Genomic DNA, 14,802 nt, shown 5'->3' with positions numbered 1-14,802 from the left:
TGAAAAATGCTGTGCTGGAAATTTTTAAGTAATCTTCCATTCTAGTTGGTTTCTGTTGGACTGATCCAAATATAAAAGGAATAGAAGAAAACATTAATCTGGGGAAAAATGTCAGGGTAGGTATCAACTAAAAATCATTGTATTTGGAAATGAACTACAAAGGTACTTACACGTATTCTTCTCTAAGGGTGAGGATAAATTTGCTTCTATTGAGCAAAAAATGGAGTTCTAGTGGTGATTCATGTGCTTTGAGTTAAGCATGTGATTTAAATACTTTGGAGAAATCAGTAAGACATCATGTGATGCTTTCTTCTTTTACTCAAGTATTGTGATCTTAATGCTGCTGGAGTTTTTACAGAAAGGTCAAAAACTTAGCTCCTGATCTCATGTAAATCTGATGCAGTTTCTGTTTGCAGTTTACACCACTGCTTCCCTAGTAGTTATTCTGGTTTAAAACTATTCCTGAGATCAGAATTTGATTTCCTTGCAACTTTTTCTTTTAGTCTTTTGCTATTAGTTTCATAGAAAGTGGATGTTGATGTATGTGGTTTTTGGAAGGGAGATGATTCATAAATAAGTGTTCCAAAATATGCATGGGAGCAATTGCAAGAAGGAGACATTTGTCTGTAACAGCCAACTCATACTCTGGCTCAGTATCCAACTCCATTTAATGCAAAGGATACTCAGTGGAATTCTTCTGCTTTGATTCTTACCCTGTTTTAGTATTACTTATAATTTAGCCATCACAATGGAATCTGTTTCACTATTATTTCCTCTCTCTTCTTGTTTCAGGTATTATTTTAAAGTTCAAGCAAAGAATCCTTTTGGTTATGGGCCTGTTAGTTCTTCAGTCTCATTTATCACAGAATCTGGTATGGTTTGCTTTTTATTTTCATCTCAAAACTCATAACTCATAATAACAGATGTGGCAGGACAATGACTGAAACCAGCATGCCAATAACAGTGATTATTCTGGACTTGATCTTTCATATTATTTTGGGGTTTTTAAACTTTAATTATTTGTTTTCAGTTAAGCTAGGAAAAATAATACGCACTCTTAATGCTACTATGAAAATGTAAGTGATGTTAAAGTCAGCTCCATGGGAACAGGAAGTTGAGTTTCAAATACAAAAGGCTACTAATGTCCAGCAATACAGAAGCAATGTGAAGTTTAAGGTCTTTGATAGATTGACCAAAAATTTAGTGAATTAGTTTCCTAATTTTGAACAGCTAAACAGTTGGAAGCAGTTGTCTCTGGAAGAAATACAGAAGGCAATAGTTCCATCAGAAGGACGACAAGTTCTCTGTTCTTTTTTTTTTTTTTTTTTGACAAGGAATGCTGCTCTTTCATAGGGTTAATAGTACATTCAAGAGCAACACCCCCTTCTAAAAATAGTAGGATAAATGTGTTAGTTTTTGCCTTTTTCTTCTTTAACTTCCATTGAGCCAGAGGCCAGTGACTCCACTGAACAATAAAGAACAAATTTTTCAGTCTTTACTTGAGTGAAAGGTCTTGTTGTTTCTTGTAAATTTTGCCCTTTCAATGGCATGAGGTTTACACAGTCTCTGCCATTGCTCATTTGCCTTCACTCTGTAGTGCTCACTTCAGAAGCTCCACTAAGAACAGTGGAAGTAAATCATCACAGAGGGGAGACAGAAATGTGAGTAAGTCAGTGGTCCTGGATAATGTATTCAGATTTTCATTAAATGAATAAGGGGCTTAAGTATTAATCCAAGCATAATATTTGATATTGCCCAGATGGCCAAGAAGTCCAGTGGCATCTTGGCCTGTATCAGCAATAGTGTGGCCAGCAGAACCAGGGCAGTGATTGTGCCCCTACTTGGCACTGGTGAGGTTGCACCTCATGTCCTGTGTTAAGTTTTGAGCCCCTCACTACAAGGAAGACTTTGAGGTGCTGGAGAGCATCCAGAGAAGGACTGCCAAGATTTGGAGCAGGCTGCTCAGGGAAGTGGTGGAGTCCCCATCCCTGAAGGTGTTTAAAAAACATGTAGATGTGGCACTGAGGGACGTGGTTTAATGGAGGACTTGGCAATGCTGGGTTGACAGTGGACTCAGTGATGTTAAAGGCTTTTTTCCAACCTAAACAATTCCATAATTCTGTGCTGTATCTTGCAGATCATTTTCCTGCTGCCAGCATATGGGCCTGGATGCCTAGTTTTCCCATCCAAAATCAGCTCTTTTGTGAGCTTTATTTAACATGTTACATACACCAAATTTAAAATTTTGTTTGCAGCCTCAATCTTTCATTTGACATGGCCAAAGGTGGCTTTGCAGTTGGCACAAGTACAAAAACCAGTTGGTAAATGCAAGGCCAGGTGGTATAGTTACAGTGATGGAATAGGTCATAAGAGAAAGAACTTGCTAATTCAGAGTGCTCTTCTAATGGAAGTGTAAGGTTTGAGCTGATAAGAATGTTCAATAAAGAATGCCATCATAGGATGAAGTACGTTATTGAAAATGTTCAATCAGTGACTCCATATGTTGCATGTTATAAAACAAGGTTTGGAGCAAAATACTAAATTGTCTGTGTGTTTTTTTCTTCTAGACAATCCTCTCCTCATTGTTAGGCCACCTGGTAAGTCTTACTCTATTTTTTCTCTCATGAAGTGCATAAAGCCTGTGCAAAACAGTTCAAATATGGGAATTAGAAACATTTAAACATGCAGTTTTAGGTATAGTTTTAAGTGGGAACAAGTAGTAACAAATGGGACTAATTCATAAAACATTTTTTGTCTTAGGACAAAGACAAACCTTGTAAAGATGCGTTCAAATAAGTACTTGATTTTGGTCCATATTTTTCCCTGGTACAATAGCTTTAATTGCTTGGTAAAAAGAAGTAAACTATGTTAACTTCAGTATCTGTGTCCTTCAGTTGCCTAAGCATAGCTTGAATAGCAGGATCAGGTTTCTCTCTCTCTAGTTCTGGTGCTCATCTGTACAAATCATCATGCCCTTATAAATGCTAAAAAATTCAAGGGTTTGTTACTGACCTGAATAATATGCTACAAATGCTTTGTATTTCCAAATTTGCAATAAGCCAGTTCAGCCCATTAACAGAAGATCTGATTTCCTGGTGCTGGGACTAACCTTGCTGACGTGAACATTGGTAGTGTAACCCAGGCGGTACGTGCTCTAAGAGGTGCAGGAAAAAACCTCATGGTTACTATGCTCCATCAGCTTTCCTAAGGTGTTAGAATGGTTGGTTCTGCATTTTATGCTACACTTTTCATAAAAAGAGTGTCCGGTATATCCCTTCCTTCTCTGTTTTATTATGCTTGCTAGTCTGGTTTCTTTACGTCCTCGGAAGTCTCTGAGGATTGCCGATCAGTGATTGCTTCTCACATGCAAGGGTTTGCAGGATTTGGTCCATGTGGTCAGTGAGAGGAAGAATGACTAACAGAAGAACCTTCCAATCTCATTTGTAAACCACCTAGAAATAGCAGAGTAAAAACATGGCTTTGGGCCAATTATCACTGGAAGCTTTTTGTATCATTCTGTATACATTAATAGAACATCAATTTCAAAATAAATTACATCATCTTGGTAGTACACAGCAAATATTTAGGCAAGCCAGTAAGAATATTTATTCTTTTGCAATACAATTAAGCGGTCTTATCTGCAGCAATGCTCTGAACAGAGTTCCCCAGGAAAGGTCTCACTTATCCATTATTGGAATCTAATCTGTTTTAATGTAATCTGGGAAAACGAAACAGAAAAATACATTTTTGTTATGATCTTTTAAACCTAATAGCAAGAAGAGACTTCATAGTCTCTTGCTCACCACAGAGTTCTTAACATCTGTTCTTCTGTAAAAGAGTTATGTTTTAAAGTCTTAAAAGGCAAGTCACTGTCAGACCTAAGATCAGGCTGTGTTAAGAACAGAGACTGTGTAATACTAGGTAGAGAAGAAGTCTTACTGAAACAATTAAGATGGTTTACTTAAAGCTGTGGTTCAGTAAAGAAAATAATATTTTAATCATTTTAACAGTTATTTTTGTCTACTGCCTAGGAGAGATTTAATAAAGTCTCTAACTTTATTTTAAATAATATTTTCTTTTTAAGTACTATTTCTAAATATAAAAAATTAATTTGTTGCAGCATGTCTTCTGAAACATATTATTAGATCTTAAACTCTGCAAAACTTGTAGTGTCTGTCTCTAATGTGGAATTTATATTTTTCTCCAAGGTGGTGAGCCTATCTGGATCCCATTCACTTTTAAATATGACCCCACCTACTCAGACTGCACTGGCAAGCAGTACGTGAAACGAACTTGGTACCGCAAGTTTGTAGGAGTGGTTCTTTGCAACTCCTTAAGGTACAAAATTTACCTCAGTGATGACCTGAAAGGTAGGCACCAAGATTAATTTCCTGCTACACAATTACTTGTCTCTTCATCTTTTGGTTTTCTTTATTTCATATGTTTCAGAATTGTGTGACCAGTGTGTGAGAGTCCTTCTCTCAAGAAGAGTTAGTAGTAGCTCTTACATGGATGAATTGCCTGAGAGATAATGAAAAAAACTTTCCATATTATTGAGCTGGGGTAATGGCATCATCTCAATGGTCTTTCAGACTATACTAATAGCTATTGTAGTACCTTGGTATAGTTTCAATACAGTGTTTGGATAAAAAGTGATAAAGGGTCCTGTCTGTTTGAGAAAGAGAGCTCCACAGTTTTTAATTTTCATTTGAGACTGAAGTCAAACTAATGGTATTGACATATTGAGAGTTTTTGTTTTACTCTCACATGATACATATTTTCCATAATTTCTGCTTCCATACTGTGAAGGTAGCATTCTCTCTTTTTCTGGTCCTTGTTTGTTCATTGGTAACTCTGTGTGTGTCAGTGCAACATTCTTCCTTGTTTCTTCCACACCTCCTTTCCTGGTGGTAGAGAGTATCCCAGACATGAGTATTGCTGAGTTAAGTAAACTGTCTTTATCACTCTTCAGATACCTTCTACAGCATTGGGGATAGCTGGGGAAGGGGTGAGGACCACTGCCAATTTGTGGATTCACACCTGGATGGAAGAACAGGACCTCAGTCGTACATTGAAGCACTGCCCACGATCCGAGGTACAGCAATGGGGGAGTGGGATGCTGGCCAGGAGCCTGTTAGCCCATCTGTAGGATTAAGGGGTAAGGAGCAGAGCGCAGAGTGGAGCTCTGTCCACAGCTGCTGGCAGCCCTCTGAGAAGTCCAGCTGATGCAGTAGCTGAGAACAGATTATGCAAGTCCCAGAGGACTTGTGGGTGCAGAGAGAGAGACAGAGACAGAAAAGAGAATATGATGCAAATACTGTGCAGTGACAAAATACAAAAATGAAACAAAAAATGATTGTATAGGTCTTGAAACCCTTCTTTTATTGATAAGACCCAATTCATTGAATCAAGATGCAAAACCTCTTCCATATGCCTAAAGGGACCAGCTACATCTTTGCAAATACAGTTTTTGTGAATGATTTCCATTAGTTCATTCAATGCAAAAAAAAAAGGAATATGTATAGTGAGTTACGGTCAGTACTTTTATTCTGGCCTGGTAGACTCAGAGGGAAAATTCTTACCTTGAAGGAGTTCCTTTGAGCAAATTGCTCACCTCACATAACCAGGTAGAGGACAAGTTGCTTCCCAAAATGAAACCAATCATAGAAGTCAGTCAATCTTTTCAGTAAGTCTGTTGGTTTAAATTATTCAGTTAGCTTTAGTGGTTTCTATGTTAAATTATGTGTTGATATTCTTTGCATGGTGGCGTTACCAGGAAGAAACTGAAATAGTCATTGATATTTATATATCACGGTAAAGTACTGCATTCTTAGCTCAGAAGACAGATGATTAATCCAGATGTGTATATACTAGGTCTAAGAGATAGAGAGCACACAGAGGTTTTATTATTGGCACAAGCCATGGGTGTTTCAGATGTTCCAATGCACGAGCTATGCGGACAAGAATGCTGCACCTCTTCTAATGCTTTAAGCAGTCACATTCTTTCTGCAGATGAATTAAAAGGGGAAGGGAGGGCTTAACTCAGTATTTACTGCATGAAATGATACCTTTTTGTTTTGTGAAAAGCTGACTTTTGCTGATAGTCTCTTAAACCTTGTGAGATAATGTGATTTGATGGTATTTTTTGCCTCAGAATCCTTCATATATTTAAACTGACTTAGAAACTTCATAAACACAGCTGAAATATACCCACCTTTTGGAGTGAAATGCAGAAGCTCTTTGGCAGACTAAAGCATTACACAATAGTTAAAAAGATTTTGAGCAGTAAACCAAATCAAAACTACAAGAAATATGAAAGCCCAGAGTTAGATCATTCAAGAAAGATCTCAGCCAAATACCAGGGCTAGCGAATACCCTTTTGATACAACTCCCTGCCAGACAGTTTATAAATTTTTGTTTGTGCTGTGGGATTGACTCTCACTGCATCTGCTACTTTTGTTAAATTGCCATGTCTGTGTTCTGGAATACAAATGGGTGCTTTTCTCCTGACAGGGTATTACCGCCAGTACCGCCAGGAACCTGTATCATTTGGACGCATTGGATACACAACACCCTACTACTACGTGGGCTGGTATGAGTGTGGTGTGCCCATCCCAGGGAAATGGTAGGAGTCTGTCTTTCCTGCCTTAGGTAGACCATGCTTTTCAAATGATTTCTACTGGAGGACTTTGAGCAACAGATCTGAAAAAGGAAAAATAAAAAGATAAATGGGGCAAACCAGTGAAGACCAGCTGCTCAAGAAACCATTGTGAAGACAAACATGGACACCCCTTACCAGCCTAAATCTGTGGTGCTACTTGATTTCTGTTTGGAAGCAGGGATAGGATATAAGTTTCCTTCTTTCCTTCCTCTTCTGTGTCTTTAAGGCACAAAGAAAAGGTTGCAGTGTGTGCAAATTTTGAAAATTAGAACTGTATTAGCCATGAAAATTTGGAAGTTTATTATATCTTACAGGAACGACCTAAGCATGCTGTGCTTGCTTAATGGGATGCTAAACTGTCTTTTGCTGCCCGATGGGGCTCCCCTATGCAATCATGCCATGTAACTGGCCACCCACCAAAGGCAGTATATTCTCCTGAAGACTTACCCTGTGGGTTCATCCACTGCTGGACTAATCACCAGGTCACAGTGTAAATTCACTTTGAGATATATCTGTTTCTATATCTATATAAATAAAGTACTGTACATCTGCAGAAATACTTCTTAGAGATGCTGAGATCTTATTGTTCACTAGATAAATATGTTTGGAATTTTTATGTAAAAGGTGCTGTTAATTCTTTGAAATATTGCTATGCAAAATATATTAACCAAGGAAAGAGCTGTATTCTTCTTGTGAGTACTGTTGATGTAACATTTGAATTATTGATCAAGACCTGTATCCCACTTTGTTGGCAGCCTTTGGACTGGATATTCAATGGGTTTCTACTCCTCTATCCATGTTAGAGTGGCACTGTATAGTCCAGCAAAAACATATACCCAGCAGTTCATCAGCATCAGTTAAGCTTTCTATCCTTTACTATTTAAAAGTTTTAGTGCAACTTTCCTTCAATCCATTCTCATCTTATTTTGTATGTTATTTATTCCTTGTCAGTATCTTTCACATTACTGTGCGGAGGCATAGGATGAGTAATTTGGAAATTAGGAACTGCTTTTAACTTATTTGCTCTCCAAAAAGAAGCCCAAGCCACCAATACAGGAGTCAACAAGCAAAAAGCTCATTTGACTATGGGGACAAATTACGATACAATTCTTTTTAAATACTACCAACATCTCTTCCAAGCAGACCAGAAAGCAGAAAGTGACATGAATGAAAGGTAAAATGATTATTGTTTAGAAGGAGTTCGGAAGCTTGCAATGATGTTGCATGGTAACATCTCAAGGACCTTTGCTCATGTTAGTAAGACTCACCTGTTCTGGCAGCCTGGGAGAGTAGCAATAACCTGGGGTACAGATCCAGTCCCTGGTCCATCTTTCACTCTTGTTCCAGCTTACATGTAGCATAAGTTTAACACTCCTTGAGTTGCTTCCTGTAGTTATTTTAAATTGTTTGGGGGCAAAAAAGGGAATTAAAGTGATTAAAAGAGCATTTTCTTTTTCATGGTGATTTGGGTTTTTACATTTTAATTTCGCTCACGTATTTTTGCTTCAGTACAGTGCCAAATATATGGTCTTGAAGTATAACTTTTTTCCCTAATAAACCTATGATACATGGTTCAATTTCTATTTCATGCCTTCTGGTCATCTGTGTCAAGTAATCTACGTGACAAATTGTTAGCTTTCAAAAAGTCCTCCTTGGGATAGGACTAAGTATCAACTTTTTGTAAGGAGTAGGAGCATGTGAATGTGTTGTTCTCTTTAGAAGATGGTTAGCAGCAGCAAATCATGCCTGATCAGCCTGATCATCATCCTCATTGAAATGACTGCCGCCGTACACAGGGGAAAAAAGAGAATGTCACTGGCATGGTCTCCCACTCTCTGCTTGAAGCAAAACTGGTGGAATATGGCTTAAAGAGTTGGTGACCCACCTTGTTGTGAGGCTCAAAAGGTTGTGATCAAACATATTGCTAAGTCCAAATGACAGCTGGTTGCAAGCGCCACCCCCAGGGGCCAGTATTGGGTCCAGTACAGCCTAATGACCTGGACAGTGGGATGGAGAGCATGGATGGAGTGCATGCAGTATCAAGCTTGCCACTGATACTAAACTGGGGCTGGAGAGTGGTTTGTGTGTGGGAGCTGTTCAAAAGAGGGACTTCTATGGGCTGGAGAAACGAGATGTCAGAAAATTCATGAAGTTCAGCAAAGGGAAATGACATGTTGGTCCTGTGGCAGTACAGGCTGGGATGACTGTCCAGAGAGCAGTTTTGCAGAAGAGCTGCATTATACCTTCAGATAACACAGGTTTATTCATCTGAAGAGACATGGTTCTTTTGTTCCCTGCTGGAAGCACCTTTGGGGTGAGACAGTCCCATTCAGAGATCTTACTAGGGGTGAAGGTCTGAGACAGTGGTTTTTTCTTCAGCCTCAGCTGAGGAGAAACTGGGCAGTGCTGAGGTAGTGGTGGTGGACACTGTGCACTCTTCCCCTCCAGTGTAAATCATCTCTGAGGCTAAACCAGCCAGGGCAGAGTCAGCAGTATTGCACAGCAGCGAAACACATGAAGTACAATGGTATGCAGTCTGTTGCCTTCGCTTTGAGGTCTGGATAAGTCCTCTGTGCTGTACAAGGTGATCTGATTGACATATTTTCATCCTTTGCCCCATGCATAGGGTAAACATATTATCCTGATACTAGGTAGTTTCTTGAAGAGATGATGCTGATCTTTCTCTTTGCTCATCTAAGAGGTGGTGGGATTACAGAGATGACTAAAAGCCATGTGGGTTAGGAAAGACATGTCCCAATCCAAATCCTCTCTCAAAGGCCCTGTCAGTGTTCTGAACAATAGGCAACCCTCCCCTTTCCTTCCCCACTTCTCTACTGTCCCCATGGCACACGGGTCCTGCCGCGCCAGCACAGAAGAAGCAGCACATTCCCTTGGGAGATAAACTGCCTCTCAACTGAAGTATCTGTACAGCTTTGTGGCTGCATATCAGAGAGTGTCATACAACTTTGGGTACTGCTAATGGGAGAGAAATGGGTCTTTTCCTCTCTCAGATCTCCTCCCATGCCCCTCTTACTGGCAACACTACATCTGCATCTGGTTTTCAAGCTCTTGGCGCCAGCTCAGAGAATGCCATGTCCCTTCAGAGGCTCTGAGGGGTGTTGCACCACCCTTGCTTTCTTGTCTAAGTGACCTTGAGGGAACAGGATGGAGGAGAAAGAGGATCCCCACAGAGAGAAAATTCACACAGCTTGGGCTTGCATCGCCTCCGGTCCAAGTCTCTCAGGAGTGGAGGGATGCCAGGGCCCTGCCTAGTGGGGAATTGTACAGAGCTGAAAAAGAAAGGGATAAAAACACAACAGAGGAAGGGGTGGGGAGGAAAAGACAAGCAAGCTGCTCAAAGCATTGTCTGGCCTGCTCAGTTCCAGATGCAAATCTCTGATCATTGTACCATATTTTTTGTGAGAATTGGGATTTCTGCCTCAAAGGCAGCAGGAACAATTGCCAACATGTGAAAAATGCCAAGGGTTCTCAGGGGCAGCCAAAGCCCTGCATGTGGACCCAGGATGTGAACACTGGAACTCTTTGGTGATGAAGGAAGCACTGAGTGTCACTTGGAAAGATAACAGAAAGCCTTTGTGGGAAGTAACCCTACCCTCTGAGCAATGTGAAATGATCCTTGCAGCTCCTCTCTGTGAGGAACTATACAGTTTTCTGTCCGCACAACCCTTGTTCTCTTTTCTTACCAGGCAGATAGATGTTATTCAAGTGAAAAGCTGCCTTCCTCTGGCAGAAGGAAAAGAGGTAAATGAAGAAAGGAATGAGGTCAATATGGCAGTAACCCAGCTCTGCTTCCTAAGGCAGAACTGGCATCTATGGATGTTTAAAGTTCCACCCAAAGAGCCCTGCCAACCTGCCTGAGGGCCCTTAGCTGGTAACATTTGAAAACAAAGCCATGCCTTGTACTGCTGCTCTCTTTCTCATCATGCTTGTGTCTCCCATAAAGCAGGAAGCACTCCCACAGGACTTCTGCCACATCACTCTGCCAGCTGCATCACAACAGTCAGTGAAATGTATGAGCCTGGTGAGAATGAGCACTCAGAGAGAATAACACCGGAATTGTAGCCGAGTGCAAAAATCCTGGTGTCAACACTATTGAGTCAAGTGTCTAAGGCAACGGTTTGTGGACCAGGTCCTCAGGTACCATCAGTTTCCATCACTCCTCAGGGGCAGTTGTGTCACCAGTGCCAGTGTCACCCAGCTCCAAACATGGCCTGACCAGCAGAAGAGCTGGAGAACCTCCATGTGTGACATGCCAAAGAAGAACATATTTGTGCTAGTGAAGCTGAGCCACAAACCAAGCTCCATGAGCAAGGACACAGCCAGTGGGCTCAGGGATGTACTTCTTTCTTCAGCAGAGGAGAGCCTGCACATGGAGTATCTTCTGCCCTCCTGAACTGGAGGACATCAATGAGAGGGTGACCATGATGGTTAGGGCACAGGACATTACAGGGAAAGGCTGAGCACTGGGATTGTTCAGACTTGGGAAGGGAAGGCTTGGCTGGCAGTGATTTGATATCTCAAATGGCCTAATGGAATAATAAAGAAGATAGACACACTCTTTTGTGAGTGATACACACATCGAAAGGCTGAAGGGCAATGGACACAGACTTCAGCATGAGAAATTCCAAGAAATATTAAGATGTGTGTATCATCAAACTTACCAAGTACAGGGACAGCAGCCCAGAGAGGTAGGGAAAACCCCACCCCTGAAGGTGCTCATGACTGGCCTGGAGTAACCTGATCTAATAACTTTGATGCTGGCCTTGCTTTGAGGTTCAAGTGTGTTGGATCTGATTTTCAAAGCTTCCTCTAGCCTGGAGAATACAAGTCTAGGAAAGATACCAACTACTCTATTATGCAGCCAGACAAAACAAGAACAAAAATTTCACAAAAAACAGAGTTCAATCTCCACACATTTTCCACCGTGGATTTATTTATTTGACAAAAACAATAATAAATTCACAGAATGGCTGAGGTGGGAAGGGACCATTGAGAAACATCTAGTCCAATCCTGCTGAAACTAGATTAGCTATAGAAAGACCATGTTCTTTTGCATTTTAAAGATCTCTGATGATGTAAACTCCACAATTTCTCTGCAACCTCAGTCAGTGGTTAACCACCATTCCACAATAAAAGTATTTTTCTTTTGTTAGGATGGATTTTCCTGTATTTGAGTTTCTGCCCATTGATTTTTGTCTGTGACTGGATGCCACTGAGAAAAACCTGGCTCCATCACATATGATTCCACCGTGCTTTCTCTGACTGAAAAGTCACAGGTCTCCCACTCACCCTTTTGTTGTATTAGAAATGTTCCTGTTCCTAAATGGAAGTTGCTACTGGCTCCAAGATAATACATGATTATTTGTGAGGAAGAGAGGGAGGCCCTGAAGGCAAAAGCAGGGAAGGGGTGTGGTCTCCTAGACTCCCATGAAGAATTTCTGACCGTGGTTTCTTATTGTGAGTAGTTCCTGCACATGCGTTCCAGATGTGGCTTGTGGAACTGACCCTGAGGATCAGGTCACCCATGACTGTGGGCAATACCCTCATGGTTTGAAGAAAGCCTCTGGATGGCAGGAGATACTGTTTGGCTAGGACTTATAACAGGTCCATACTGCGGGAGATGAGTGGAGGGGCAGAGGAGTGGAGGTTTAGGTTGGATATCAGGTAAATATTTTTTCAGCCAGAGGGTGGTTTGGCACTGGAACAGGCTCCCCAGGGCAGTGATTGCAGCACCAGCCTGACAGAGTTCAACAAGTGTTTGGACACTGCTCTCAGGCACAGGGTGTGACTCTTCGGGGTGTCCTGTGCAGGGCCAGGAGTTAGACTTGATGATCCTGATGGATCCCTTCCAACTCAGCATATTCTGTGATTCTGTTCTGTGTTAATTCATGATTTCACACACATTGTGAGAAAATTCTTTTAATGAAGGCACACTTTTGGTTCAGGAGTAGCAAAGTCCATTCTCAGGTCTTAAAGAGAATCTTCAGGAAGTCCGTCCCTCACAAGATAAAACTTGCAGCCTGCTCTGTCTGAAGCTTTGGAAGGTTCTAAGTTGGAACAAGTACAAAAAACACTGTGTGATCCTTCTGGGTTTTCACTGGTGATAATTTTCTGAGGTTACAGGCAGTTTGATTTTTTCAGGAGTACTGTGGGCAACAAGAACCAGTTTATCTTGAAGTAGGAATGAAAGCATTACTGACCGTTTCCGGAAGGCGGAAGGCTTTCAAAGTCTTCTTGAATGTAATAGCAACAGTGTTTCTGCCCACCTAATTGCTTTCCACACTTCCATCCTTCCAAAGGTCTTTGTTATGTGAAAGTCTTCTTCCCATTAAAAGTATGGGATGCATTTGTTTAAACTGATAAAATCACAGAAGATTTTGCTGATTCTTCATAATATACCTCTATCTTCCCCTTTCCTTTAGTTTCTTCCTTTGGTAATTGGAGATCCTTTCTTGGAGCTGAATGTCTTTCTTGAAGCACTATGTCTTGAAAGAATAATCTAAGGAATATCCAAAAATATTTCACAATTTCACTCAGAGGTTGTTGCTCCTCCCTGGCACCCATGGGCATGATCTGTATTGTCCCACTCAATGCCTGTAGCAGATGTTTAACCTGCCTTGCCCACACATTTCTCTTCTGCATAAACATAGCACATGTTAATGCCACAAACTCCAAAAACAAATGTAGCAGCATTTCCCTCTTCCGTCTGGTCAGTAGTATCATGAGGGAATAAAAGAGAGGCAATAAAACACAGGAGAGGGCCTGGGGTCAGATCTCTGCTCCTCCACTTCACCCAGCATCTTTGTCTTCATGCTGGCCCCTGTCTTGCCTGGTTCAGGCTGCAGAACCTCTCCTCCTTGTGCTGCCCTTGGTGCCCCTACTGAGCAGGAGTGCCTGCATTGCAGGTCCTGCCTGGGGCAAGCTCCCAAGCTGGAGTCCGTCACCAGTGAGTCACCTTCTCCCAGACTCCACGTGCCATCACACTGGGTGATGAGGATCATTTTGGGTAGCCTTGGAAGGTAAATATTTATAGATCAGCTTTTGAAGGGAGAGAAGGGACTGCTCAAAATGGCTTCTCAGAGTGTTGCAGCTACCCAACTCTGGCTGGGACAACCTTGAGAAAGGCAGAGGCTGTCTGTACAGCTGCACCTGGCACCCCAACAGACATCTGTGGGCAGATGCTGGGAGTCCCTTCCCCCAGGGAAGGGCAGGGTGAGAGCCCAAACCTCTGCTGTGGTGACCCATACAGACAGAAGTGCCCAAAGGCAAGAGCATACCCAGGAGAGGCTGCCCAGAGCAGATACACTCTGTATTTTTTGTTGTCTACTGAAAGAGCAGAGTATGTAAATACAAGTCAGCTGAAGTCTGTTTAATTTATGCAGCTAATCAGCAGTTAATAAACAAGAGAAAATTGTTCCAAGCTCTGCGTATATTACAATTTTCTCTCCCTAAATGTGAGAAAAAACAAAACCTACAAAATGAATAGTATTGTCCACAACAGCTTTAGGCAGTGCAACCTAAAACAGAGAAGTAACCAACCAGAATGAGGACTTGTCAATTAATTTCAAGCAGCATTATGGGTTATTATTACCTCTGCTCTTCATTTTTTGGTACTCTCCTTGTCCGAAACTTAACTTTGCAAAAGTGCACACAGATGGTCTTGCCCAGTGTACTGCATCAGCCTGGCTCCTGCACAGATCATCCATGGTGAAGCTGCAGCCCCTTTGCTCTCCTACCAGGTACTCTGCTGGTCCTCAGTCTGCAGAAGCTCAAAACTGATCTTGCCAATAAATCTGGAATGACTTTCAAGATGACGGGGAATCTTCCTCTGATGGGAAGGCTGGTGATTTCTAGTTTTACTGCTTGTTTTTTTGCACAGAAATGGTCTAGGTTAGTCAAGGCTGACCAACCATTTCCCAGTTACCTTTACTGATGATGCAGCTCTTATTTTACATTTTAAGGTTATGTTCTTTGTCTGGATTTTCAGCTCCCCTACTAGAAATATGCTTTAAGATCTTTTATTACAGAGACAACTCTGCTTTGGTTTCTTCCTTTTGAAATTTTCTTCTGAAAGTTATTCTGTAATTGTGTGCTGAGAAATCTGCTTGGGCTGTTTTTCC

General features: G+C 41.3%; 1 protein-coding gene across 2 annotated transcripts in view; it reads left to right on the top strand.

Annotated features, from left to right (window-relative positions):
- The window catches only part of FNDC1 (fibronectin type III domain containing 1), a 62,580-nt gene extending 54,336 nt beyond the window's left edge, over nucleotides 1-8,244 (top strand). For both annotated transcript variants that reach the window (XM_085576527.1, XM_021540537.3), the window contains exons 16-20: nucleotides 793-872; nucleotides 2,568-2,597; nucleotides 4,209-4,370; nucleotides 4,973-5,095; nucleotides 6,514-8,244. In XM_085576527.1, coding sequence (XP_085432653.1) covers nucleotides 793-872; nucleotides 2,568-2,597; nucleotides 4,209-4,370; nucleotides 4,973-5,095; nucleotides 6,514-6,629 — 511 coding nt within the window. In that variant the 3' untranslated portion in view covers nucleotides 6,630-8,244. The remainder of the gene's footprint in view (nucleotides 1-792; nucleotides 873-2,567; nucleotides 2,598-4,208; nucleotides 4,371-4,972; nucleotides 5,096-6,513) is intronic.
- The last annotated feature ends 6,558 nt before the right edge of the window (nucleotides 8,245-14,802 follow it).

Source organism: Lonchura striata, chromosome 3 (assembly GCF_050655825.1).
Source record: "Lonchura striata isolate lonStrDom1 chromosome 3, ASM5065582v1, whole genome shotgun sequence".
Lineage (NCBI taxonomy): Eukaryota > Metazoa > Chordata > Aves > Passeriformes > Estrildidae > Lonchura > Lonchura striata.
The sequence above is the reverse complement of the archived record's forward strand: the minus strand, read 5'-3'. Positions and strand labels throughout refer to the sequence as shown.